Source organism: Ipomoea triloba, chromosome 3 (assembly GCF_003576645.1).
Source record: "Ipomoea triloba cultivar NCNSP0323 chromosome 3, ASM357664v1".
Classification (NCBI taxonomy): Eukaryota; Viridiplantae; Streptophyta; class Magnoliopsida; order Solanales; family Convolvulaceae; genus Ipomoea; species Ipomoea triloba.
In genome coordinates, this window is record NC_044918.1 from 5,126,170 (window position 1) to 5,151,844 (window position 25,675).

At 36.5% G+C, this 25,675-nt stretch overlaps 3 protein-coding genes and 1 long non-coding RNA gene across 5 annotated transcripts in view; 2 read left to right on the top strand and 2 right to left on the bottom strand.

The window, feature by feature from the left end:
* The window catches only part of LOC116012308 (small nuclear ribonucleoprotein SmD3b-like), a 3,270-nt gene extending 2,119 nt beyond the window's left edge, over window positions 1–1,151 (bottom strand). The window contains exon 1 of the mRNA XM_031251824.1: window positions 902–1,151. Coding sequence (XP_031107684.1) covers window positions 902–1,060 — 159 coding nt within the window. The 5' untranslated portion in view covers window positions 1,061–1,151. The remainder of the gene's footprint in view (window positions 1–901) is intronic.
* A 2,187-nt stretch (window positions 1,152–3,338) lies between these two features.
* Window positions 3,339–6,188, top strand: LOC116014282 (peptidyl-prolyl cis-trans isomerase Pin1). Its single transcript, XM_031254308.1, has 2 exons — window positions 3,339–3,723; window positions 5,653–6,188. Exons 1-2 carry the CDS (start codon window positions 3,483–3,485, stop codon window positions 5,775–5,777), a joined length of 366 nt encoding a protein of 121 aa, XP_031110168.1. The 5' UTR covers window positions 3,339–3,482; the 3' UTR covers window positions 5,778–6,188.
* A 9,223-nt stretch (window positions 6,189–15,411) lies between these two features.
* LOC116012587 lies at window positions 15,412–18,811 on the bottom strand. Its single transcript, XR_004097157.1, has 2 exons — window positions 18,626–18,811; window positions 15,412–15,851 (listed from the first exon to the last, which is right to left on the bottom strand). It is a non-coding gene; the product is annotated as an uncharacterized LOC116012587 (long non-coding RNA).
* Window positions 18,812–19,814: 1,003 nt separating this feature from the next.
* Window positions 19,815–24,948, top strand: LOC116013461 (nucleolin-like). 2 transcript variants are annotated; one of them, XM_031253235.1, is made up of 12 exons: window positions 19,815–19,911; window positions 20,100–20,381; window positions 20,846–22,035; window positions 22,107–22,196; window positions 22,276–22,740; window positions 23,042–23,156; window positions 23,238–23,399; window positions 23,517–23,752; window positions 23,905–23,992; window positions 24,085–24,155; window positions 24,271–24,356; window positions 24,445–24,948. In XM_031253235.1, exons 2-11 carry the CDS (start codon window positions 20,105–20,107, stop codon window positions 24,334–24,336), a joined length of 2,760 nt encoding a protein of 919 aa, XP_031109095.1. In that variant the 5' UTR covers window positions 19,815–19,911; window positions 20,100–20,104; the 3' UTR covers window positions 24,337–24,356; window positions 24,445–24,948. The 2 variants fall into 2 exon arrangements, with proteins under 2 accessions (XP_031109095.1, XP_031109094.1); XM_031253234.1 differs by lacking the exon at window positions 19,815–19,911 and having other exon boundaries at window positions 19,918–20,381.
* The last annotated feature ends 727 nt before the right edge of the window (window positions 24,949–25,675 follow it).

Sequence of the window (25,675 nt, forward strand, 5' to 3'; positions counted from 1 at the left end):
TTAAAAAAAAAAAAAAAAAAAAAAAAAAAAAAAAAAAAAAAACACACACACACACACAACATAATTCATCACTGTGTTGAAGAGTTTTGTTATTTTGTGCCCTCCCAAGGAGAACGGTTAATGAAAGATGAAGCATGCACGTATTAGTTGTCCACTTCATCTAGTTAATTCAAAAACAGCCCAGTTCAAACAGGATTTCACCGAAGGCAACTTGGATTTTAGAGATGGAATACACTTGAGTATAAACCTCATAGAGTCATATAGATCTTTTCATTTTGCTTGATGCATGAGTAGATTCTTTGTTAAGCCCAAGCAGGTGGACCTTTCCAATTCTATTGCCAATGGCTAACTTCTCTTTCTATTTTATTTTCTTAATTTTTTTCAAAGTGCATCAAACGGAAAATCATTGAACCAGACAAGTTAGAGTAGAGTTTATTGTTAGTCATGTGACCTGCAGAGTTCAAAACTACTATTATACCAAGTGTTAATCCCTTTATTTCTCAAGCCAATAAACTACATGCACATGGAAATCTGTAGGACAAGTACTTTAAATTTGAGTGCTAATATTGTTGATAATTAAGGCTTCAAGCTTTCTGCAAAATCATGTAATACCACTGACACGTCACAATGCTTGTCTATGCTACATCAAGACTAAATACTTGTATTATCACAGGAGAACAGTAATGCCGTTTCATTTCTCACGTCCACATTCTAGTCATATGTCACGAAACTCGATACTGCATTAAGATTCAAGAACTTGAAGCAGGCGCAGTCAAATTGAAAATACCTAGGGTTTAGGGTTTAATCATGCGGAAGAGCCGACTACAGCACAAAGGAAAATAGTACTTCTACAAATCAAATATATATGTATTTTTACAAAATGTAGATATTGTGGAAGTACCTTAGCAGTGTAAGTGATGCTCTCAAGCTGGCAATTCCAGTTGTCCTCGCACTCCACCATGCTTCCTCTGTAGAGCTCGCCGCTCTTCATTTCCACAGTCACGATATGCCCCGTCGCCTCGTGGAGGAGCTTCACCGGGATCCCCAAGCTCCGACTCATCGCTACAGCGTTTTCGCCGTAACCGGCACCGTCACCTAGCTCTCCTTCGGCGGTAAGGCGAAATTGGAGAATCCAAAAATATGTCCCGCGCGGTTACTTCTGCATTAGGGCAAAAGTTTCTTTTATACTCGTGTGGCGATGGATTAAGTTTTAATCCAACGGTTGATGTTTTTCTTATTTCTATTTCCTGATATATTTCTTTATAGACAAATTGTCAACATTTTTCCTTCCACGATTATTGCAAAGGAAAATGCTTTGTTGTCTCAATTTTTCCCTCCTAAAATCCCTTTATGACATGACAAAGTAGTTATTTTAGTTTTTAATTATTTTGTATATGCACAAAATAACGATTTTGGTCAATTAACTCACAGACAATTGTTAATTTTATTTGACATTAAATTTAAAAAGATAAAATTTTAATTTTAAAAGATACAAATTATAAAATAATATTAAACTTGTCCTTTTCAAGATTTGTGCATTAAATTAGTTGTCACTAGATAACAAAACGCTCAATATAAATCATACATTTTTTACGAGCACAAACATCAGAATAATGCATCTCAAATGAGTGTTCAATGCATCACAACAATATTGACCTAGGTTGCTCCTTTGCACTATCAATCTTGCACACATGCAAACGTTTGCAAGGCACCAAGCCACCAACTCAATGCCATTTAATTTGACTATTTACCATCTACAGTTAAGTTGTTATAAAACGGCAACGCAATCCCTCCGAGATGGTTCTTAAAAACTCAACACCCTTGTGAAGAACATACTAATTCACTACATACGATTTCAAGCAATAACATACACAAAATAATGATAGAGAAATATAGGTATCATGTGGTAACCAAAATAGCAACTTTTGGTGATAATTGATGTGTGAAATTGCATATACTAAATAATTAGATACAAAATTAACAGTTTCAAAATAATTGTGTGATTAAAAATATTATTTGTCCTTTGTCATTTGTCTATCATGTTTACAAATTTTAATACTTAGGTTTATCAGTTTATTGCATAGTTATAAATCACAATGAAAAAGAAAAAAAGTGATAAGTACTCCAATAATAAAAATATCACATGATGTTATATGTTATTGATAGCGCGTATATTATAATATAGAGTTACACTATTGAAATATAGATAAGGAGACAATGATGTATTATTTAGATGAGTATAAAGTCAACTGGTCATGTTGTAGTTTTCCAAGTCCACTGAGGTTCAAACCCACTCCCATCATCCATGTGAGAATGTTTTCCGGGACACTGGGTGCCACTAGACCACAAGGTCTTTGGCCACCATGGAGTAGTTTAATTAGTACATAATTAAGATATGTCTTAGTGTGTAGGATATGATCTGTCAACTAGGTAGATGATACATATTTATACTTGAGGTCTAATCCAATGAAATGATGACTTATGACAAGTGAGGTTGATGTGACGTGTTCATACGGATAGAGAAGGGATGACGAATTGTTAGCTTGCTCGATGGTATTGTAAGATGGAGTGTTAGCTTGTATCTCCCAACTAGCTTAGCATCTTGTTAGGTGTGACCTTATTGCGCCTCAATCATGATCACCTGGGTAGTAGGATTTAGGAAAGTTCTTGAAGGATCAAATTCTTAGGGAGTTTGACCGTCATAGATATTTTTCGTCTAAGTTGCCCCAACTAGTTGGTTGTGATTGACTTAACTAATTAGGCTCGGAAACATATTTTAATGTGCTTACTGATTAGGTTATTGGACTAATTGGAGTGCCCTATAACCCAACAATTATATTTGATTTGTTATTCAATTAAGAGCATGTTTTATCAATAATAAAGTGTAGCACCATGTTTTATTTTAATTTTTAAAAAGTATATCTATAATTTTTTAATGAAGATATATTACACAACAACAACAAAAAAATATTATCATTATTGTTACTTTTACTTGACATGTCTTTATTAATTGACTATAAAATTAAAAAGCATAAAGTTAAAATGTACCAAGATATGCAATGTTTTTACACAACACTCTCCATTTGCACTTTAAATTGTGTTTTGACCTCACTGGGTAACCTAGTACAATATTCCAAGAACATTGTACAAGTAAATGAAGCACACAAGCGTTGAAAAAAAAATTTCACCTGGACCAATTCATCCTCTTTGATGTAATCTTCAAAAACTCAGAAGTCAGGGGACTGATTTAGCAACAATCGATATTTGAGGGACTACCAAACGTAAATTTTGTAAGCCGAACTGTTCAAGGATGTTCCATGTTTGAATATGTGGACTTGAGCGAGCCCAGGATTACGAACTATACTAAGAATTAGGCTAAGCTGCATCTCTGTGCGTCTGTGAAAATAGAGTCGGATCGGAAGAGGAAGAAGGGTTCGATCTCATCGTCGGATCGAGCGGACAAGCACAAGAAGAAGTCCAAAATGTCATCCTCATCCGGCGACAAGGTTAGGGCTTCCCACATACTCATAAAGCACCAGGGCTCCCGTCGCAAGTCGTCCTGGAAGGATCCAGAAGGCGCCGTCATCTCCAACACCACCAGAGATGAGGCCGTCGCACAACTTAAAGCCCTCCGCGACGACATCGTCTCCGGCAAAGCCGACTTCAACGACGTCGCCGCCCGCTACTCCGACTGCAGCTCCGCCAAGCGCGGCGGCGATCTCGGTCAGTTACTCTCACCAACTGCCTCCGACCTATTTCATTTTTTTATTAATTTATATTCTCTTTCTTCATGCATATACGTTGTGTGTTTATGCTTAGAACGAGTAAAATATTAGCGTAATTAACTGGATTGGGATTGCTTTTATAATCTGCTAGGGTTCTAGGAAGCTGCAGGTGAATTTTGATTGTGAAATTAGTTAGTTTCATACTGAGTTTTTGGCAACTAGTGAAGACCTATATTTACTCATGCCTTCTCTTAGCTACGTTTTTTTAAATATGTTTATCCATTCCTTATGTAGTCGATGCTGAAAACATTTTCCCTTGAATTGTTATAGACAGATTGTCTATTATTGAGTGGGAAAGGTGATACAGAGGTTTCCTTTATTAGATTTTTCTGTGGAATAGGGATAAAAATGTGTTTTCTGTGCCTGTGAAGAAGCTAAATTTGGTCTTTGATAACTTGAAGTAAGAAAACTGTGGGGGGTAAACCATCGGTGCAAAAGCCACTCTCTGAGATATTCTGTTGTTAACTTTTCTTCAAGGCATTGCCCTTCTTTCTGTCAGTCATAATTACAACTTGCCTCTTTAACTTCTCAAGGATCTGTACTTTTTTGTAATCTTTTCCATGACTATTATGAGTTGGCATAAAAAAATTGAGCAAATTGGTTTTGGCTATATTATTTTTCTCTTAACAAGCACCTTTGCAGTCCCAAAATAGTGTTATCCAGAACTCATGCTAGTTTCCTGACCAGATGGCCACATTCAGAGTTTTGATCCCTGCCTTCTTTTTTGGGTGATGAGGGAAGCCCGTAGCAGGGTGTGCACTGGGTAAATCCTAGCCAGCAAAGACCAAAAAAGAAGTAAGCTAGCCTAGGTTGCCCATAGCTAATCGGTTCAAACCAAGAATGCCAATAGGCTACTCCAACTGAGAGTTGAACTTGGAACCTTATGGTTGTCAAGCCAACAGCCTGACCAACTCAGTTGGGGTTCGCCCCCCGACCTTGCCTTCTTGATGCTACTTCTCTGTTTCAGTACAGGGCCCTATTATTTTTAGGTCCTTGATCACATTACACATTCCTGTATCTTGTCTGTAATTCCGTCTTTGGCTTTTTGCATATCACTTTATGATTGACAATGGCCATTGCTGCATTCAGAGTTTTGATCCCTGCCTTCTTAATGCTACTTCTATGTTCTGGTACCAGGCCTTATTCTATTTTGGTCCTTGATCACATTACACGTTCCTGTATCTTGTCTGTAATTTTTTCCATCTTTGGCTTTTTGCATTACACTTTATGCCTGACAATGCCCATTGCTGCCACTTAAGTTAAACCTGGAATTGGCACTTTTGTGCGAAAGAAGAAGACTAATATGGAATCCATATATTGACATTTCTTTTTCTTTTCTCTATAAAATACTTTGAAAAGTTTATGGTGGCAGATCTCCAGTTATTGATAGCTCCCTTGGCATCTCTGGACACATAATTGAACATCTTTGATGCTCTTTTAAATCAAGTGCATGACAGTGAAAAGTAGTATTATGCATCTAAATGATCAATAAGGGGTTAACCAGAATTGTCCAGTTTAACTAGGATAGTGCACTCATTAATTAGACATTTTATTCAGGTAATGACATAAGTCACATTGAAGGAATGAAGCAAAAAATATAGATCATTAAAATTTATTACATATTTAGATTCTGAAAAAATTGTCCCTTTTAGCTTTTAGCAGGATATAATGATCATGAAATAGGAATGACCAAATTTCAGTTGTGAAATATTGGCATTATATCCCTGGGCAATTTTTGTCTATAGTTATGTGCGTATTTGGGTTTACTACTATTATGATTCATGGACAAATCTCCTTGGAAAAGCTTACTTAAGGGTTAACTTTGAGTGCAAACATGAATATCCTCACTTATATCTATTTTATGCAGGTCCTTTTGGCAAGGGTCAGATGCAGAAACCTTTTGAGACAACAACGTATGCACTAAAGGTTGGTGAGATAAGTGACATTGTGGACACTGACAGCGGTGTTCACATAATCAAGCGAACAGGATAATGATGAGCCCCACAACATACTGAAGATTCAGTTGGTACTCGCGATATTGATCCTAACAAAGATCAGTGATTTTAACTAGAAAACGTTGTCATTTTAATATTTTATGCCCATAGCAAGAGCTATGGGGTACCACGGATAAAATCAATAAAATTGTCAGCTAAGATGCTTTCCTTTTGGGGATTCTTTTGTTTCCCTTTGGTGTGAAGTTTGGGGTGAGTAGGGAGTTAAGAACATTAACATGTGCATTGTTATTGTGATTGGTTTCAATACTCTTTATCATTTCGGTAGCTTGTACTGCTGTTGATTTTTGTTTCTTTTTGGGAGTGCGTGAAAGTAAACATTCAATGCATTTCGTGTGTTATTTCAATAAACATTTTACTCCATGCAAGTGCTGCATCATTTTGTGTGTTATTATGGCTATGGAATGATTGTTGTTAATACAATGTGGTTGAGGTTTAATGTCATTATTTTCCGTTAAATCTTATAATTTTAGCTTGGAATCATCTTTTTGAGCACTTGAACTAGCCTCACTGGGCAAGTAGCACAAGGGTTGCACTCGAATGGCTGTTGCTTTCTTTTGCAACTGGCTTTGAGGAAGCACAAGAGTTTGCACTTCTCCCTCCTCTCGTTCTTCTATTGGAATTAGGGGCACATGAGAAATGCAAGCTTTTATCCTGGGATTTGTCGCACAATTCCAATGCAAAGTTCTACTTTTGTAAAAATTATGATGATATATGGCAGCTAGTGGAAGCTGTGTTTATGGTTTAACAACTCAGCACTACTAAAAAAGTATGAAATAAATATAAATTTGTTTCATGAATTGATTGACCTCTAAAATTTTTCATCGTAAAATTCTTCCAACTGCTTTGTTCCCTTCCATGGGAGTCTGGGAGATAAGCCCTTCCCCTAAGTGCTCCACCTCTCATAAGATGAACCAAGTCCCCTCCTTGCAAATTTTTTAGTAGCTGAAAGGGATACTGGAATGGTCCAAAGGCTTCTTCTAATGTTTTCATTAATTGGAACGAAATTTAGAAGAACAATAGGCAATAGAAAGAAAAAAAGAAAGAAACAAAAAGAAGCAGCTAAACAGCACTTTGTCACTAAGGCAAAGACAAAGCTATTTGACAGTAGACAGTTTCTGTTTGCCACAAAAGGTCCCTAAACCTGCTCAAACACCAGTGGAAGACCACGGTGACCTGGAGCTACTCGCCGGCGCCGACGACGATGATTCCTCCTCAGAAACCTCCATCTTAGACAACGAATAGCAGCCATTGTTTTCAGCTCGGCTCGATTCGATTCGATTCCCATTCCAGTTTTCATTCAATTGAATGGTAATCAAATCCAGCTAAACCTAGGGTTTTTTCTGTTTATGTCCCTCGCAGTTGAAAAGAGCAGTAGAGAAGTGAGTAAATGGGCGAGTTCTAATAGTTTGCTCCTATGTTCACACATGTTTAACTTTACCCAGTAAAGCCCAAATTTCTTCCTCTTGTCTGTAGTGATGAGTTTTACTTCCCTACTATTACCTCTCTAGTTTTCTTCATTTAACGAAATCCCTCATTTATTATTGTATTTGGCTATCCAGTCTTTCATGGACCAATTATTGAGTTACCACCAACCAAAGTGCACTCTGCTTTGAGATTTCTTTCTCAGGATGCTGTTTTACTTCCCCTGCTGTTTTTCCTCTGCTATTTCCTTTTGTTTAGGCTCGCCTAGAACAGAACAATGAGTATCTTATCATGGAACTGTCGTGGGGTTGACAATCCACAGACACTTCATGTTTTGGTGGACTTGGTCCACTTAAGAAAGCCTTGTATTATTTTCCTAATGGAGACCATCTCTAGTAAACATAATCTGCAGGTCCTAAAAATAAAACTAGGTTACTTTGGTTTATTTGTTGTGGATCCAGTTGGCCGAGGGGGAGGTATGGCTATGTTTTGGAAGGAAGATATTAAACTCTCAATAGTGGGATTCTCTCAAAATCATATTGATACCAATGTCCAGCTTGACAATAGCTCTATTGTCTGGAGATTTACTGGTTTTTATGGGCAGCCGGAACGAAGTCGTAGAAAGGAATCATGGCAGCTTCTAACAAATTTGGCGAAGAGCAGTGAGCTTCCATGGCTTCTAATGGGTGACTTTAACGATCTTCTTCACCAAAAGGAAAAAAGAGGTAAAAACCCTCATCCCAACTGGCTCATTCGTGGGTTTTCTCAAGCAGTGGAGGAAAGTGGTTTGAATGAATTAGAGTTTGAGGGCCACCAATTTACCTGGGAAAGAGGGAGGGGAACAAAGAATTGGGTGGAGGAAAAATTAGATAGAATTTTAGCTTCTGTTAACTGGTTTGAGAGTTTTGGCAGAGCAAGGGCTACTTCGGTGGAGGTCCCTTCAAGTGACCATTTGCTTCTTTTTCTTTGGCTTATCCCTTCTGTGGAGTGTAGTAGGGTGGGGAGATTTAGATTTGAAAATATGTGGATAAAAGAAGTTCAATGTAGGGAAGTTATGTGGAGAAACTGGGAGCAGTCTAAAGGGGATAATGTTTTGTTAAGGCTGGATAGATGCAGGAAGGCTATATGGGATTGGAGTAAGGGACTCACAAAGGACTTCGCCACAGATTTGAGTTTGGCTAGGAAACAAATGGAATCTTTGCGTGGAAAATGTGATCAACAGAGTTTGAGGAAGTTTGCTGAAGCTCAACGGAACTATTTAAAAGTCCTGAATCAACAGAACATGTACTGGAAACAGCGCGCTAAGATTTTGTGGTACAAAGAAGGGGATGAAAATACTAAGGGTGTGTTTGGTTGGGGGGTTTTGGTATAGGGAATGGGTATGAAAGTGATTGCTAGTGTTTGGTTGATAGGTTTTGAGAATGCTACTATGGGTATGGAATACCACATTAATGGGAAAACCCATACCCTTATTAAATAAGGGTTTCATTTCACTTCTTCATTTCTTCCCCAACTATTAATATTCATTCCCATTCCACCCAACTACCAAACATGCTAAATACTTTCACCAAAACCCATTACCCTTACCAAGTATTTGATACCCATTCCGATTCTGATTCCCATGTGCGAACCAAACACACCCTAAATACTTTCATAATGTGGTGAGGGGAAAGAGGAAGGTAAACAAGATTGAAAGGCTTAAAGATAACCAAGGTATATGGAGAGATAAGGGTCAAGAGTTGAACAAATTAATGATCTCTTACTTCCAACATCTTTTCCAAACTGTCCCGGGAGATCTAGAGAAAGTTGTTGATTGTATTGACTCAAAGATTACACAAAAACAGAATGAAGCCCTGCTAGCCAAAATTTCGTTTGAGGAAGTGAAGTCAGCCACCTTCAGTATGCAACAAGGTAAATCACCAGGTCCCGATGGGTTAAATCCAGGTTTCTACCAAGCCTATTGGGATATCTTGAGCAGTGATATTGTCCAACTGTGCAACATGGTCCTCACTACCGGGAAACTTCCTCAAGGTATTAACCAAACTCATATTGTTCTTGTTTATAAAAAGAACAAGCCTGAGATGATGAGTGATCTTCGACCCATCGCGCTGTGCAGAGTCCTCTACAAGATAATCTCAAAGGTCCTTGCTAATAGGATGAAACCTTTGCTCTGCAATTTAATCTCTGAAAACCAGTGCGCGTCTGTCCCTGGCAGGTTAATAACAGATAATGTTATGCTCGCATATGAAACCCAACACTTTATGAAAAGAAAAACTCAAGGTAAGGAGGGTTTCGCTGCCATCAAGTTGGATGTTAGTAAGGCGTATGACAGGGCTGAATGGGCTTTTCTTCGGGCCGTTATGATAAAAATGGGCTTCGATTTGCGATGGGTGAACTTGATTACAGAATGTGTATCTACTGTGTCCTATAGCATCCTTCAGGAGGGGGTGGAAGTTGGCCCTATAGTTCCTCAGAGAGGCTTGAGACAAGGTGACCCACTCTCACCTTACCTATTTATTCTAATCACTGAAGGTCTTAGTGCTATGATTCGGAGAGGGGAAGCTAAAGGGGATATTCATGGCATTGGAATAGCTTCGGGGGCACCAAAGATTTCTCACCTGTTGTTTGCCGATGATAGCTTCATTTTCATAAAAGCTAATCAAGTGGAAGGTAAAACCCTTAAAGAAGTGTTAAAGAAGTATGGGGAAGCCTCTGGTCAAATTATCAACTATGAAAAATCAACAGTATCCTTCAGTTCGAATGTGAAAGCTGAAATGAGGGAACAAATCAAGAGCATTGTGGAAGTGAGAAAAGAGGGTGTTGATGAGAATTATTTGGGCTTGCCCTTGCTTCTAGGTAGGAATAAGAGAAGCTGTCTGGGGTTCATTAAGTGGAGGATAATGAACAGAATGAAAAGCTGGAATCATAGGCTTCTGTCTAAGGCTGGGAGGGAAATTCTTCTAAAGACTGTTATCCAAGCTCTACCTCTTTATGCTATGAGTACTTTTCTACTTCCAAAGGAGATGATCAAGGAAATTGAGAGTGCTATGAACTCGTTCTGGTGGCGAGGGGAAACTGAAGGAAGAAGAGGGATAAATTGGAAGGAGTGGAATAAGCTTACCCCCCCGAAGAATTGGGGGGGTCTTGGTTTTAGGAATCTTAGAGATTTCAACCTGGCAATGCTCTCTAAGCAAGCTTGGCAGTTGATTCAAAATCCCAACTCCCTTGTTGCTAGAGTCTACAAGTCAAAGTATTATCCAGGTAGCTCATTCTTGGAGGCAAACAAAAAGGGAAATCCTTCCTTCATTTGGAGCAGTCTGCTAGAGACGCAAGATATTATCCGGAAGCATAGCCGATGGAGAGTAGGGGACGGAAAAGCTATTCAAATATGGGGAGACAAATGGCTTTCCAACCAGGTAGATGCCGAGATTCAAACCCCCCCTTTCCCGTATCTTGAGGAAGCTCCTGTTTCCTCCCTAATGAAGATTGGAATAAATGAATGGGATGAAGACATTGTGAGAGACATCTTTAACAATAGAGATGCTAGCCTAATTATGAGTATTCCACTGTCAGTGCTGCAAAGGGAGGATAAGCTAATATGGAAGGAAGATAAAAAAGGATTGTTCACTGTCAAAAGCTGCTATGGGGCAATCACAAGAAGAACTGATCATTCTGAAAAGAAAAAATGGGCCACAATGTGGAAACTTAATCTTCCTAGAAAAATTAAAGTGTTTATCTGGCAAGCTGCTACAGCCTGTCTTCCAACCACTGATCTTCTACGAGCTAAACGTGTGAATTGTTCTGTCACTTGTCAAATGTGCCAAAGGGAAGATGAGTCTATCCTACATTTATTTATTCAATGTCAGTTTGCAAAGGAATGCTGGAAATTTTCAACTCTGCCAGTGCGAACAAACAGTTTTAGTTCCTTCTCAGATTGGGCAGAGCATCATATCAGCACTCTTAGGGAAGAACAAATCAGCCTAATGATCACTATTTGCTGGAAAATATGGAATGCAAGAAACAACAAGCTTTGGAACGGACGTACCTCTTCTAGCAAAGTGGTGGCAGAGGAAGGAAAGTTTTTCTTATCTGATTGGAGGAGCATTGTGGGAGAAGACAGCAACAGGAGGAGCCAAACTAACCAGGGGATAGCGAAATGGGAGAAACCAAGTTCAGGTTGGTTGAAACTGAACTCTGATGCGGTAGTTGATGAACGTCGCGGCGTCATGGGACTTGGTTGGGTCCTTCGGGATGATAAGGGGAATTTTATTGCTGCAATCAGTGTACCGGGAAATGGAGTTTTTACCCCTAGCGAGGTGGAAGGAATGGCAGTAAGGGAAGCATTGAGTTGGCTGAAGGAAAAAGGCATCACAAAAGTTCAGATTGAAACTGATGCGTTGCAGGTTGTTCAACAACTTAGTGAGAATGATGGTGTTTCTTCTTTTAGCCTCTTAATTTTAGATATTAAAGATATGTTAGGTCTCTTAATTTTAGATATTAAAGATATGTTAGGTTCTTTGTCGCATGTAACTATCTCTCATGTTAAACGTACTGCGAACATGGTTGCCCATCTGTTAGCTAGGGAAGCATGTTCTATGTCTGTACGTCAGGAGTGGATGATTGACCCTCCTTCGTTTATTGTCAACGATCTGTATCATGATTTGAGTTAATGAAAGTGCTGTTTTTCTCAGAAAAAAAAAAATCTAAGCACAACAAAAATGTCTCTTCCTCTCTCTACCATTTTCTCTGGTTTCTATTCTGCATTGATCTTTCATACTCATCAAATATGAGAACTCCGAACGCCGAAAGCGGGATCTCTGGCAAAGAAGACGCCACCAGAGAAATAATCTCCCGGGAAGTTACAAAACACTCCCTCCCGACGCAGAGCATGCATCTGAATTGACGCTGATGTACAACGAGGTGAAGTGTACCCCAATTACAAGAGCGAACCACTAATGCTGCTGAATCAACGGCAGGTATATTATACCGACTATTAAGTCTTTAGCTTTCATGAAATCATTTTTGCTCATTTGATCTTTAGTTTTGCAGTGTTGTCTCTGTAAGAATGTAAGATTATAATTTCTCAGTAAACGGATGTTGAAACTTGAAATTATTATTTTAAAAAAAAAAAATTCCTGATTTTGGCAATCAAAATATAATTTTGTTTATAATACCCACTCTCACTGTGTGTGCTTGTAAGTTTTCTTTTAACCTTCACTTCAAAATAATTTTAGAACTTGCAAATTAATAGACTTTTAAAACTAGTTCAGTTAATCAAAACTATACAGCTTCAACACAGTTCCCATCCATAACACTAAGAAGTAAGAAGTCTAGAAATATTACTACCATTGCCCCTTTGACATCACCAGTGTCTATATCTTTCAATTCATAGATGAGATATATGTGATTTTCTTTATAGTTGCAACTGTGATAAGAACTTTTGTTTTACACTATTTGCTTGTAGCTGAAGGATCAAAAACTTTGGATGGAGATGGTAATGTTTGTGTTGATCAAGCAGCTCTAAAAGCAAAGCCTGTTTCTGGGACTAAAATTGTTTGAAGGGTTGTAAGGAAAAATCCACACTATGGTAAAATGCTTCAGTTGAGACATACAAATCTACTGGAGCTGGAATAGCAAATACCGAAGACTCTCTGAAGGAGAAAGGAGGATTCAAAAGTTGAAGTATTTGTGCAGGCTGAGACTGGTCCTGATAAATCCTGGAAAACATTTGGTAAACCTAGCCTCAAGTGATGATTTTAGCGGGCTTGTAAAGAAAGATCAAGGTGATGTGAATGTGAACAAGCATGTAAGGTATCATTAGCAGGATATAATGATAATGAATTAGGAAGACCAAATTTCAGTTGTAAAATGTCAGGTATTATATCCCCGGGCAAATTGTTTTGTCTATAGTTATGTGCTATGTGTGTTACTACTATTGTGACTCATGGACAAATCTCTTTGGAATAGCTTTCTTATGGGCTAATTTTGAGTGCAAACACAAATATCCTCACATATAACTATTTTATGCAGGTCCTTTTGGCAGGAGTCAGATGCAGAAATCTTTTGTGACAACAACGTATTCATGAAAGGTTGGTGAGACAAGTGACACTGTTGACACAGACATCAGTGTTCACATAATCAAGCAAACAGGATGATGATGAGCCATAATTCCATTACAGACTGAAGATTCAGTTGGTACCAGACTACCAGTGTTGCAAAAATTCCGCCTAGGCACCAATTAATTGCCGCCAAGGCGCTAGGCGCCGGTCGATGCCTAGCGTATCACCTTAAATGGTGGTCTAGGCGGCTGGCCAGTTAGGCGACCGACCGACTTGGCTGCTTAAGCACCGTCTAGGCCTCTTAGGCGTTGACTGCCTAGGCCTCCTAGGCGCTGACTAGGCCGCCTAGTCGGCCGATTAGCTATTGTTCTTTTTTTTTAATGGGCTATTTTACTCAAAACAACATTGTTTTGAGCGAATAACCTTTTAAATTGTACAAACTCTAAGATATTTTTTAGATTAATATTTAATATTTTAGTGTTAACTAACTATTAAAGTATTATATAGTTTATAATCAGTAGTCTTTAAAAAATTAAAAATGCTTAAACAAATTTTTAAAAAATAAAAAATAAAATAAAAAAAATACACCGGCCCTAGCGATTTCTTCAACCATGGTTGGTACTTAGGTTATTGAGCCTAACAAAGACTAGTGATTTTTAACTAGAAAACATTGCCATTTTTATGCCGATGGTAACAGCTGTGTTATCATGGATAACATCAAGAAAATTGTCAGTTAATATTACTTCCTTTTGGGGATTCTTTTGTTTCCTTTTGGTGTGAAGTTTAGGGTGAGTTAGGGATTTAAGAACATTAAGATGTGCATTGCTCTCATGATTGGTCAATACTCCTATCATTTTGGTATTGTGTTCTGCTGCTTGATTTTTTATTTTTTTTTAATTTTTTTTTTGTGTGTGAGAAAGTAGAAATTCAATGCATTTTGTGTGTTATTGCAATAAACATTTACTCCATGCAAGTGCTGTGCTTGCGTCATTGCTCTAGTGTGAGCTGTTCTGTGATTAATACTCGTTAAATTCTTGTTTGGAATGGCTATGGAATGATTGTTAATATAACATAGCTTCAAATAATTTTTTGTTTCCTATTTCTGGACTTCTGGTTGAGGTTTAATGTCATTAGTATTACTTTAAATCTGTTCATTTAGCTTGTAATATCTTGTTGAGCATAAATAGGTTTCCAGTTTGGAGTTTAATAACTGAGGCTTTGTCACGGTCTTCTTGCCTCTGCAATTATCTTTCCAGAAACACTGAGGCAATGAATCTCCTTCAGTGTCCATTTTGCTGGTCTTAATTCAAACTTTGTGTGTCTGTGTGTGCGTTTTTTTTTTTGTTTTTTGTTTTTTTTTTTTTTAAAGTTTATACTTTTACAGTATTATTTGCAGACTGAACGTCAAAATGACAAACACTTGAAATCCAAGTTTGAAATATTAAGCATAAATATGGATTGTCATTAGAGGAAGTTCAGTCTATGACAATCTTTTATGGACCTTCATAACTCCACAAATTACTGCAAGCTAAGTTTTTTTGGTTTTTTGTTTTTTATTTACTTAATTTTGTTGTTGTTCAATAACCGGAGTAAAACCCAAACACTAAGTTGCAAGACTGTCCTGGCAGCTGCTGCTTCTGAAACTTTCCAAATCCTCTATAAAGAATGGTTATGGTTTGTGTGGTTGATGTCTATGATGAAAAAAAACTACTTCTTTATGGAAGACTTTCCTGCTTAAAGATCATCCATAGGTATGCTGCTAGCCTATTATGCCTTCATTCTCTTTGCATCAGGAGCCTCCACAGTCCACATCATGCTAGAAGTGGCATTTGGAGGCTTGGAGCCATTTCGGCATCCCTTTGAGGTACTAAAAAACTTACAATATTTATGATGTTTTGAGGTTGGGTAACTAGGTTCACAAGGGTTTGGATTCTGTATAAGTACTGGTTCTTGCAAAAGTTGCACTGTGGTTGCACACTGCATTTCTATGGTTGTTGCTTGCTTTTGCAACTGGCAAGTGCGTATGATTGGAAGGAGAAAATTGGGGACTAAAGGATTTGTAATTTAATGAAATTTTAATAACATAGTAGATAGTAAGAGAATGATTATTGAGAATTGAAAAGGAAGAAATAAATAAAGATTAAAATGTCCATGTATAATAATATAATAATAAGAAAATAGTAAAATAGTAATTTACCATGAAATTACAATTCCAGGGTTCAACAGGATTCAACAGAATTGCAATTCCACCATGAGTTTGGTAGGACTGAAATTACAATTCCATCTCACCAAACAAGGAATCACAAGAGTTACACAGAGGTTGCACTCTCCCTGCTCTTGTTCTTCTATTGAAAACGCAGCTATCATGTCAGAAATTTGGATTATGAATAAATAAAGTAATGAAGATTAAAGATTGTAGAGAAAAAAAAAAAGTGAAAAACTTTTTATGGAAGAAATGAATAAGAATTAACATAAACTTGTTCTGCCACACTCTTTAACCTATGCTTTTGGACCTCTAACTCCATACTTTACTCCCTAGCAGCAATAAGCCATTCATCAATCAAGGAGACCTGCAAAATACAACATTAAATTACCCATAATATTTTGGATCAACTTACTTTGAGAGGGTGTTTGGACTTAATCCATTGTGTTCTTACATTTACTTTTAAATAGTTATTCTCGGATTACAAGAGTGTTTGCCATTATGGAAAAATGAGTTCTTTATATATTAATCCATAAAGAAAATTCATATGCATAGAGAAGAGAGAAGTATTAGGACTATATAATTGAGAAGAGAAGTCTATGTCCCAGTATATATTCCTTTAGTATATATACCTAGTTAAGGAAATGTGGCCTAAATACATCTTATTACAACAGCGCCGTTTTGAGGGATTCTTGAATTCTTGATTTACACGATAATTAATGATGTTTACGTAAAGTTAAATCCACTGAAAATGTTTAGCCCAATTCATTAATTGTTTTTATATTAATTTTGTTAGTTTTTTTGTATTAATTGTTTTATAATTTGCTATGCATTATGCAATGACGAATTTCTTTATCTAATCTGTGGCTCTCAATCTATATGGTGGATTGATAGGAAGCTCTTTGACATCAATTGGTTGAAGTGGCTGAAGTGGAGGGTATATATTGTCTTTAAGCAACCCTATTTAAAAGCACCAAATGGTAACAAACATTCAATTTTGGAAAGGCAATTGGGTAAAATAAAAAAGAACAAAAAAATAAAAAACAAAAAGGACAGTAGTCATTGCAAACCAATTAGGGCATAACACAAACATTTGCAGTTTTCATGATTATAAATCTTTAGTTTGTTGGTTTCATCTATAACCTAAAAAATATAAACAAGTTGTTTAAGGTTCGTCAATACTCACAGTAATCACTAAGACCAGAGCTACTCCACATCATTCATAAATTTCCACCATCATATACTGAAGCACATTTCTAGATGACGAATTAAAAACTAAAAGGAATACTTAAAAATCTCTAAAAATAACTCAAAAAGAAATTAAAGAAATATAATATATGTACAAAATTTCCACCATCATATACTGAAGCACATTTCTAGATGACGAATTAAAAACTAAAAGGAATACTTAAAAATCTCTAAAAATAACTCAAAAAGAAATTAAAGAAATATAATATATGTACAAAATTGTAAAATAAATTACGAAAATACATAACAAAACTAAAAATAAGTAAAAAGAATACCAAAAACGAATAATGAATAAAAGAGGGAGAGAGAACTTTAAAAATAAAAAAGAACACTTGAAAACCTCAATATTTCAAAACAAGAGAACTTTAAAAATTAAAAAGAATACTTGAAAACCTCAATATTTCAAAACAAAAAATGATACTTGCTAATTGCTAATTTCAAAATAGTCGATGGCTTACCTTTGACAATGAATACTTCAAAAATGCTGAAAATCATTTTTAAAATGTATAAGCAAACAATATATAGAAATACCAAATAATAATGTAATATTATTAAAAAAAATAACTCTGAAAATCATTTTAAAAACTAAGAACACTAAACACTTAAAATAATTTAAAAAAATAAATAAAGTACTTGAAAACTAAAAATCATTAAATACTATAATACTTAAACACAGAATATAAAACTTCCAATTTTCACCAAGAAAACAAAAAGGGGTGCAGGTGGGGGAAAATGAAACACTTCACACAAACCCCATAAAAAAGAATCAATAACAATTCACCTTGTATTGAAGCACAAGGTCAACACAATCCACTATATAAGAAAAAAAACAAAGAAACTACAATAGCCACAAATAATAATTACAACGGATAACAGAAACCCAATAATGCCACGAAGACAAAACCCAAACACAAAAAGCTATACAACTGAATTTACCAACAATATTTAGTCAAAGATAAACACAAGAAAACAAGAAAATCACCGATAAATGTATATAAAATTAAACAACCAAAAATATAAAACATCCAATCTTTACCAAGAAAATAAAAAGGGGCCAAAAGATAAACCCAAGAAAACAAAAAATCACCGATCAATGTATATAAAATTAAACAACCCAGAATATAAAACATCCAATTTTTACCAAGAAAAATAAAAAGGGGCCAACAGTATTTAGTGAAAGATTAAACCCAAGAAAACAAGAAAATCATCAATCAATGTATATATAATTAAACAACACAGAATATAAAACTTCGAACTTTCACCAAGAAAACAAAAAGGGGTGCGCGTGAGGGGAAATGAAACACTTCACACAAACCCCATAAAAAAGAATCAATAACAATTCACACAAGGTCAACACAATCCACTATATAAGAAAAAAAACAAAGAAACTACAATAGCCACAAATAATAATTACAACGAATAACAGAAACCCAATAATGCCACGAAGACAAAACCCAAACACAAAAAGCTATACAACTGAATTTACCAACAATATTTAGTCAAAGATAAACCCAAGAAAACAAGAAAATCGCCTATCAATGTATATACAACCAAGAATATAAAACATCCAATTTTTACCAAGAAAATAAAAAGGGGCCAACAGTATTTAGTGAAAGATAAACCCACGAAAACAAGAAAATCACCGAGTGAAAGATAAACCCAAAAAACAAGAAAATCACCGATCAATGTATATGAAATTAGACAAACCAAAATATACAACTTCCAATTTTCACCAAGAAAATAAAAAGAGGCCAACAGTATTTAGTGGAAGAAAAACCCAAGAAAATCACCGATCAATGTTGAAAGAATGCATATAAAATTAAACAACACAGAATACAAATATTCCAATTTTCACTAAGAAAATAAAAAGGGGTGGTGCAATAACGGAGTTACCTCAAAGTAGCTTTTGGAGAAGAAGGCTGTGCCTTGGGAGGTCAGATGAGAAAGACAGTATCCAAACCTAATCTAAATTGTAAAATTACTACTGTGGAGACTAGCCTATCGGCTCCGCGAATGCAAGAGCCAATTTGGCTCACTGCCTCACTCGCTACTTGCCCATCAAAGGATGGGCAAGGGTTATGTCTAACTTGGAGCCTTGAGGCTCCTTTTATAGATGCCTCAAGGCTCCCAGGCCACTTTTCCCACCGATGTGGGAAAAGTGGCAAAACTAATGGGAGCCGCGGCTCCCTTTTTTTTTTTTTTTTCGTTTAATTTATTTTATTTTATTTCTTTTATTAAATAATAACAATAACAATTATTAATTTAATATTATGAAATATATGTATACCTTTTATGTCTTTTACATATTAATTGTTAATGTTAATTTAAACAATCAACAATGTTGGCGTAACCATGTTGAGCATATACTATTGATAAGGTTAGATTGTAATTAATCACAAAAAAATAAAAAAATAAAAAGTTACTATTTATTTACATATTTTTATAGTTATTGTTAATCTTTATAATTTTTTATTGTGTTTAATCTTTATAATTAATTAATTATATAATATTTAATTTAAAACTTTTTCATGACGGACTATAAATTCATAATATAAATATTATTTTAATTTTAATATAAATACAAGTTGGAGAAGGATAGTGTATTGGTTAGGTTATATCACATGCAAAATACTATGGACCATTAATAAATCTTCATCTTTAATATATATTTGATATATTACTAAATAATGTACTTCAATACACAAATAATGTATATTTACAAATTGAACATTTAGTGCATTAAAATGTACATTTAATACATTAAAAATATTTATTATGTCAATAGTCCACTTTGGTCTTGTAAGGTAGACCACGATAAGGGAGTCTCGTTTTCTCACCGAAACGCCACCCATACTTTTAAAGACTATATCAATATATATTTTTAAAGATTTTTTAAAAATCTGAATCGAATACTATCATACTTTTAAAATCGTTAAAAGTATCAAAGTTTATAAAAGTCATGATTAAATACACTCTCAAATTTTTGTATATAGCCATATACGAGAAAGAAATTAATAACCTAACGAACCCCCATTAAACTATATACAAGGTAGTTGAGCCGGGATGTACATCTAATTCCTATAATCCATTATACGCCACATCAAAACGATGCACCTTCAATAGGAAATACGAAGGGGCTCACGCTCACAGAATATTAGATTTCCCTTGAGCCGAAGCCCGTAAGCAACTAAGCACTGCGCAACTGTCGCGTCCTCTGAATCCTCTCTCTCTCTCTCTCTCCATTTTCTCTAGTATCTAGTTCTCTACTCCGCATTCATCTTCCGTAGATTGCTAGGGCACACGCGTAGCTGTTCCTTTTTCTTAATCTGATTTGATCACATATATTATACTTTTTCTTATTACTCAGCAAATATGAGAACTCCGAACTCCGAAACGCCGAAAGCGGCATCGACGGCGAAGAAGACGCCACCGGCAAAGAAGACACCGCCGTCGAAAAAATCCGCCGGCAAGTCACAGAACACTCCCGACGCAGAGCATGCATCCGAATTGACGCCGATGTCCAACGAGGCGAAGCGCACCCCAGTCACAAGAGCGAAACAGGCGAAGGCGAACGAAACAACCGCCAACGCCGCTGCATCAGTAGCGGCCATTACGCCCAACTTGATGGACTCGAAACAATCACCAGCAGGTATATAATACTGACTATTGAGTCTTTAGCTTTCATCAAACTATTTTAGATTATAATTTCTCAGTAATTTTGGCAATCAAAATGTTCCAAGTTTAGTTATAAACTTTAAATTTGTTTATAATACCCATTGTCTCTGTGATACTTGGGTATGCTGGTAAGTTTTATTTTTCCTTTTCTTCAAAAAAATCTAAGCCTATGAAGAGAGATTCTTTTTAACATTCATTTCAAAATAAATTTAGAAATTGCAAATTAATAAACTTGTAAAACTAGTTAAATTAACCGAAACTATGTGTATTACACACAGTTCCCATATGTAATTATTCAGTAGGAAGCCAGGAAGTATTATTACCATTTCCCATTGACATCACCGGTGTCTATATCCTTGTATTCATTGATAAAATATATGTGATTTTGATTATAGTTGTGATTGTGATAAGATTTTTTTTAATACTATTTGCTTGTAGCTGAAGGATCAAGAGCTTTGGATGGAGATAGAAATGCTTGTGCTGATCATGCAGCTCTAGAAACAAAGCCTGTTTCAAGAACTAAAATAGTTCGGAGGGTTGTAAGGAAAGTGGTAAGGAAAAATCCAAAGTCTGGTAAAAATGCATCGGTTGAGACATCCAAATCTACAGCAGCTGGAACAGCAAACATGGAAGACTCTTTGAAGGAGAAAGAAGAGGATTCAAAATTTGAAGTATCTCTGCAGGATGAGACTGGTCCTGAGAAAGAAGGAAAACATTTGGTAAACCTAGCATCAAGTGATGATTTTGGTGAGCCTGTAAAGAAAGATCAAGGTGATGTGAATGTGAATAAACATGCTATGATGGACATAGAAACAGCTGAGGCAGCAGGGTTGTCCGAAAAGGTAGTTTTTGCTTCAGATGATCAACAAACTGGCTACAATGATGTGGAAATTTCTGAGGATCATGAGACTGTTGCCAGCATTGTGAAATCATCTTATGTTAAAGAATCTGTTCTTAAAGATGTGAAACCTCTTGAGCATCAAGAAGAGGCTGTTGTTAAGGATGTGAAATCTGTTGAGCATGATGAGGCTGTTGTCGAAGATGTAGAGTCTGCAGGGTTTACAAAACCTATTGGTGCAGATACCAAATCTCTCAAGGATCATGAATTTTACAACAGAATAGAGGGACAGCAACTGAATGATAAACTTGAAGGGGGCCAAAATGTTGTTAAGGATAAAATATATGTGCAAGGGGAGGTAGAGAGAATGGAGGAAGATTCCAATGAGAAGATGAAAGGAAAGAATATTTATGAAGAGGAAAGTGATGATGATAGAATAGAGGCATTCCGTGAGCAAGTGGATCATGAAGTACTGAGTGGTGAGGAGTTTGCTGAAGGTGATACACCACACAATGGTGAAGAAGCAGATGCAGTAGCAGATGAACGTGCAGAACTAAATGCCGCTGCAAATGAGCGTAGGAAGAGGAAAGAGCTGGAAATATTTGTCGGTGGGCTGGACCGTGATGCTACTGAGGAGGATTTAAGAAGGGTATTTCAGCATGCTGGCGAGGTACTTGAAGTTAGAATGCACAAGGAATTGCCCACTAACAAGAATAAGGGATATGCATTTGTGAGGTTTGCAACCAAAGAGCAAGCCAGCCGGGTTTTGGCAGAGATGAGAAACCCAGTTGTATGACTCTTTTCTGTCACTTGCATGTATGTTTGAATTGAAGTGCAATTTTCTAATCTCAAATTTTACAGATACGAGGGAAGCGATGTGGGACTGCTCCTTGCGAAGATAATGATACATTATTCCTTGGGAATATCTGTAATACATGGACAAAAGAAGCTGTAACATTTCTACTATTTTCTATACATTTTCATGTTATCTAAATTTCTCCTTATTAACTTCAGAATATGATAATAACAGATAAGACAAAGGTTGAGAGAATATGGCATAGAAAGCGTTGTAAGCATTACTCTGGTTGAGGATCCTAAGCATGAAGGTTTAAGTCGGGGTTTTGCATTTATTGAGTTCTCTTGTCATGCTGATGCCATGACCGCATATAAAAGACTTCAAAAGCCCGATGCTGTTTTTGGCCACTCGGAGAGAACTGCCAAAGTGGCTTTTGCTGAGCCTTTATCAGAGCCAGATCCTGAGGTAATGGCCCAAGTTAAGTCAGTATTTGTTGATGGACTCCCTCCTCATTGGGATGAAGATCGTGTAAGGGATAATTTCAAAGGTTTTGGAGAGACTGTACGGATTATTCTAGCTAGGAATATGTCATCGGCAAAGAGGAAGGACTTTGGATTTGTAGATTTCACCACACATGAAGCTGCTGTTGCTTGTGTTGAAGGCATAAATAACACAGAGCTCAATGATGGGAACTCAAAGGTATTCTGGTAAAACATTTTAGTTTTCTGTTGACTTCTTTTATAGACTGAGGGTCAGGTTTGACAGAATGCATATTTAAAAAAAATGTTTATATATATACATATATTTGTAATTTCCAAGCTAGAATATTTTACTCAAAGGACTCAAAGTTAATCACTTTCTTCTGTTGTTTACTTTGAGCATACAAAAACTTGTGCTCTCATAAGTATGGCGATGCATTGATCTTAGTACTATATCATATGACTTTGTACTAATATGGAAATCATGTGTACTTTTTATAATTTCTTTTCCATCTTTATAGATTAGAGTGAGAGCAAGACTTTCAAATCCTCTACCCAAAACTCAGGCTGTTAAAGGAGGGATGTCTGGTGGGTTTCGGATTGGCCGTGGCAATAGTGGAGCTTATACAAATTATGGTAAATATCTTTTTGAGCTCTTATTAATGTACAATGTTCATTTTTGCATAAAATGTTTGCATTGAGGTACACTGCCTGCAGAAAGGGGTTTTGCACGAGGTGGACGTGCTTTTGGTCAACCAAATTTTCAACGAGGTCGGGGCTTTTATTCCCGTGGACATGGCTATGGTGGTAGAATGGGCTTTTCTGAACATGAATTTGATAGACCATATCCTCCTTTCCCTGAAAGGCAAAATTTTGGAGGTAATTGAAGTATTGCTGCAATTCTACAAAAAACTCATCTGTCATAAGCTAATTAACTTCCTGGCCTTTTCCTTAATCAGATTTATATTATATCATTATGTGTCATTGCATTTGCAGGAGAGAGATGGGGTTTCAGGGGTGGCCATCCACCATCTGATGTAGATCCAACATTTGCACGGCCTTACTTTGATAGACCACAATATGGTGATAGAAGTCATATGGATGATGGTTTAAGGAGGCAACCATATTTTGCTGATGAAGCATTTGACAGGCCATTCCTCGGAAGGCACTACGAAGATCCTTATTTTTATGATCAAACTGCCCATGGGATGAAGAGACCATTTTTTAGGACTGTAAGCAGGAAGCTTTATCCTCCCTTGATCCAAACCTGATCCAATTTATGTTACATTACTGTAGGAGGAAATGTTGCTTTATGCATCAGCATAATATTTCAGTGCTTGGTTTTCTTAACATTAACTTCTTTTTTTTTTTTTTTCATGACAAGGATCCTGATTACATGGAGCCTAGCAGACATCGTCCAAGGTTGGATTACTCTGACCCTGCAGTTTCACTCCGTCGAAACCGTTACAGAGGTATTTTTGTAATTACGTTGCATCTCCTTGGTATCCTGTGTCTTGGTATGCTTTCATTGTCCGGCAGCTTATTGTGGTACTTCTGTTGTTAGATGACCTTGCAGCTGATGGTGGTTTCAGTTCGCAAGATTACTATGGCTATGGCTATGGCTATGGCTCTGATGTGAGTGTCAAATTTATCTTAACCAGACTCCACCATGGTGCAATGTATATTTTTATCAGTCTTTTACCTCACCTGATTCATGATATTTGCTTTCTATATTCTGTTTCTAAAACAGTTTCGTGGACATACTTACCAATCCTTCTATCATGGTGATAGTCCGTACGGACGAGGATATTACTAGTAGTCTTAAAAGATTACTTGGTAAGTCAGAGCTCATTTAATACTAGCATTTTGTGTTATAACATCCTGTTGTTAAGCTTAAGGTGGGTTCTTTACAAACTGATCTCAGGTGCCCTTGGAATGTAGAATCCCCTGCTTGATAAGGAAGGCATTTGCTGTGTAGCTGCTCAAAGCAAAGGACCTATTTCTCTTTTATGTGCTCCTTATTCTTTCAGTGGATGTTACTTTTCTGTTTTACCCTCTCTCTACTCCCGAGTCTTGCACTCTTGCATGCTCTTCTCTGAACAAATTGGATCCAGTCACCTTAGTTTTAGGTTGTACAATTACAGAGGATCTTATTGTGGAGATGGTATTTTGTCTATGATGAAGACTAATGGATCTGAGCTCCTTCTGTTTATGCTGTTTTGGGCATTTGAGGGCATTGGATATGACTTTTAGGTAGATAAATACTACTATTTTGTCTTACAGACTGAGGATATGTGGTTATGATATATTCTGAAGTTTAAAGGAAACTCTGAGCATGTTAACTGTTTTTTGGTGAGGGAAAGTATAAGTTCAGGTTTCTTTACAATATTCAGCGAGATCCATAGTGCTTTGGAATTTGATATGAAAATGATGGTTTTTGGATGTTTCTTTTGTGGCTATTTGGAGAGAAACACTAGGTTTTCAATTTTCATACCCTTGTGTAGGATTGATGTAGGTGATAGATGTTCTTTCACGTGTAATGGTTGATTGGTAGGTGTATTAGTGGACTCATGTTTGAGATTATGATGCTGAACGTATCTGTCACTTGATTAAATGAATTTCTTCTTGGAAGAAAGCCGTATGTTGACTCTTCTTAGGCTCAATCGTATGTCATATGTGCTTTGGGATATTCTTGTCTAATGTCTGTTGCCTTTGTAAGGGGATTAATATTTGGTGTTGGCCATACTATTATTCTGGGGGTTTAATTACATTTGTGAAACCACTTGGGTTCAAGGACAAATGACGACGGAATCTAGTGTCTGCCTGAATCAATTTGAAATGCATGTTAAGTTTTGATGTCTATAGCTGAAGCTGTGAACTTGGTATATCCACTTTTGTTCTACTGGCCAATCCTTCAAGCATAAAGACATGGCAATCAACTTAAGTGCCTTAAATTTCAGGACGTATTTTCACCCTTTACTTTACTGATCTGTATGTAACATTCCTAAGGTGATATTTGGTTGCTCCATGGCAAACAGGTTTCTAGTAGTGCTTTGGCTGAGTGATTCAAGTTTAAGCTTTGACTTTAGTTTTAGTGATCACTGAGAAAATCATCTGGTTATAGATTTGTATGCAATGAATTCATGATGTTTATT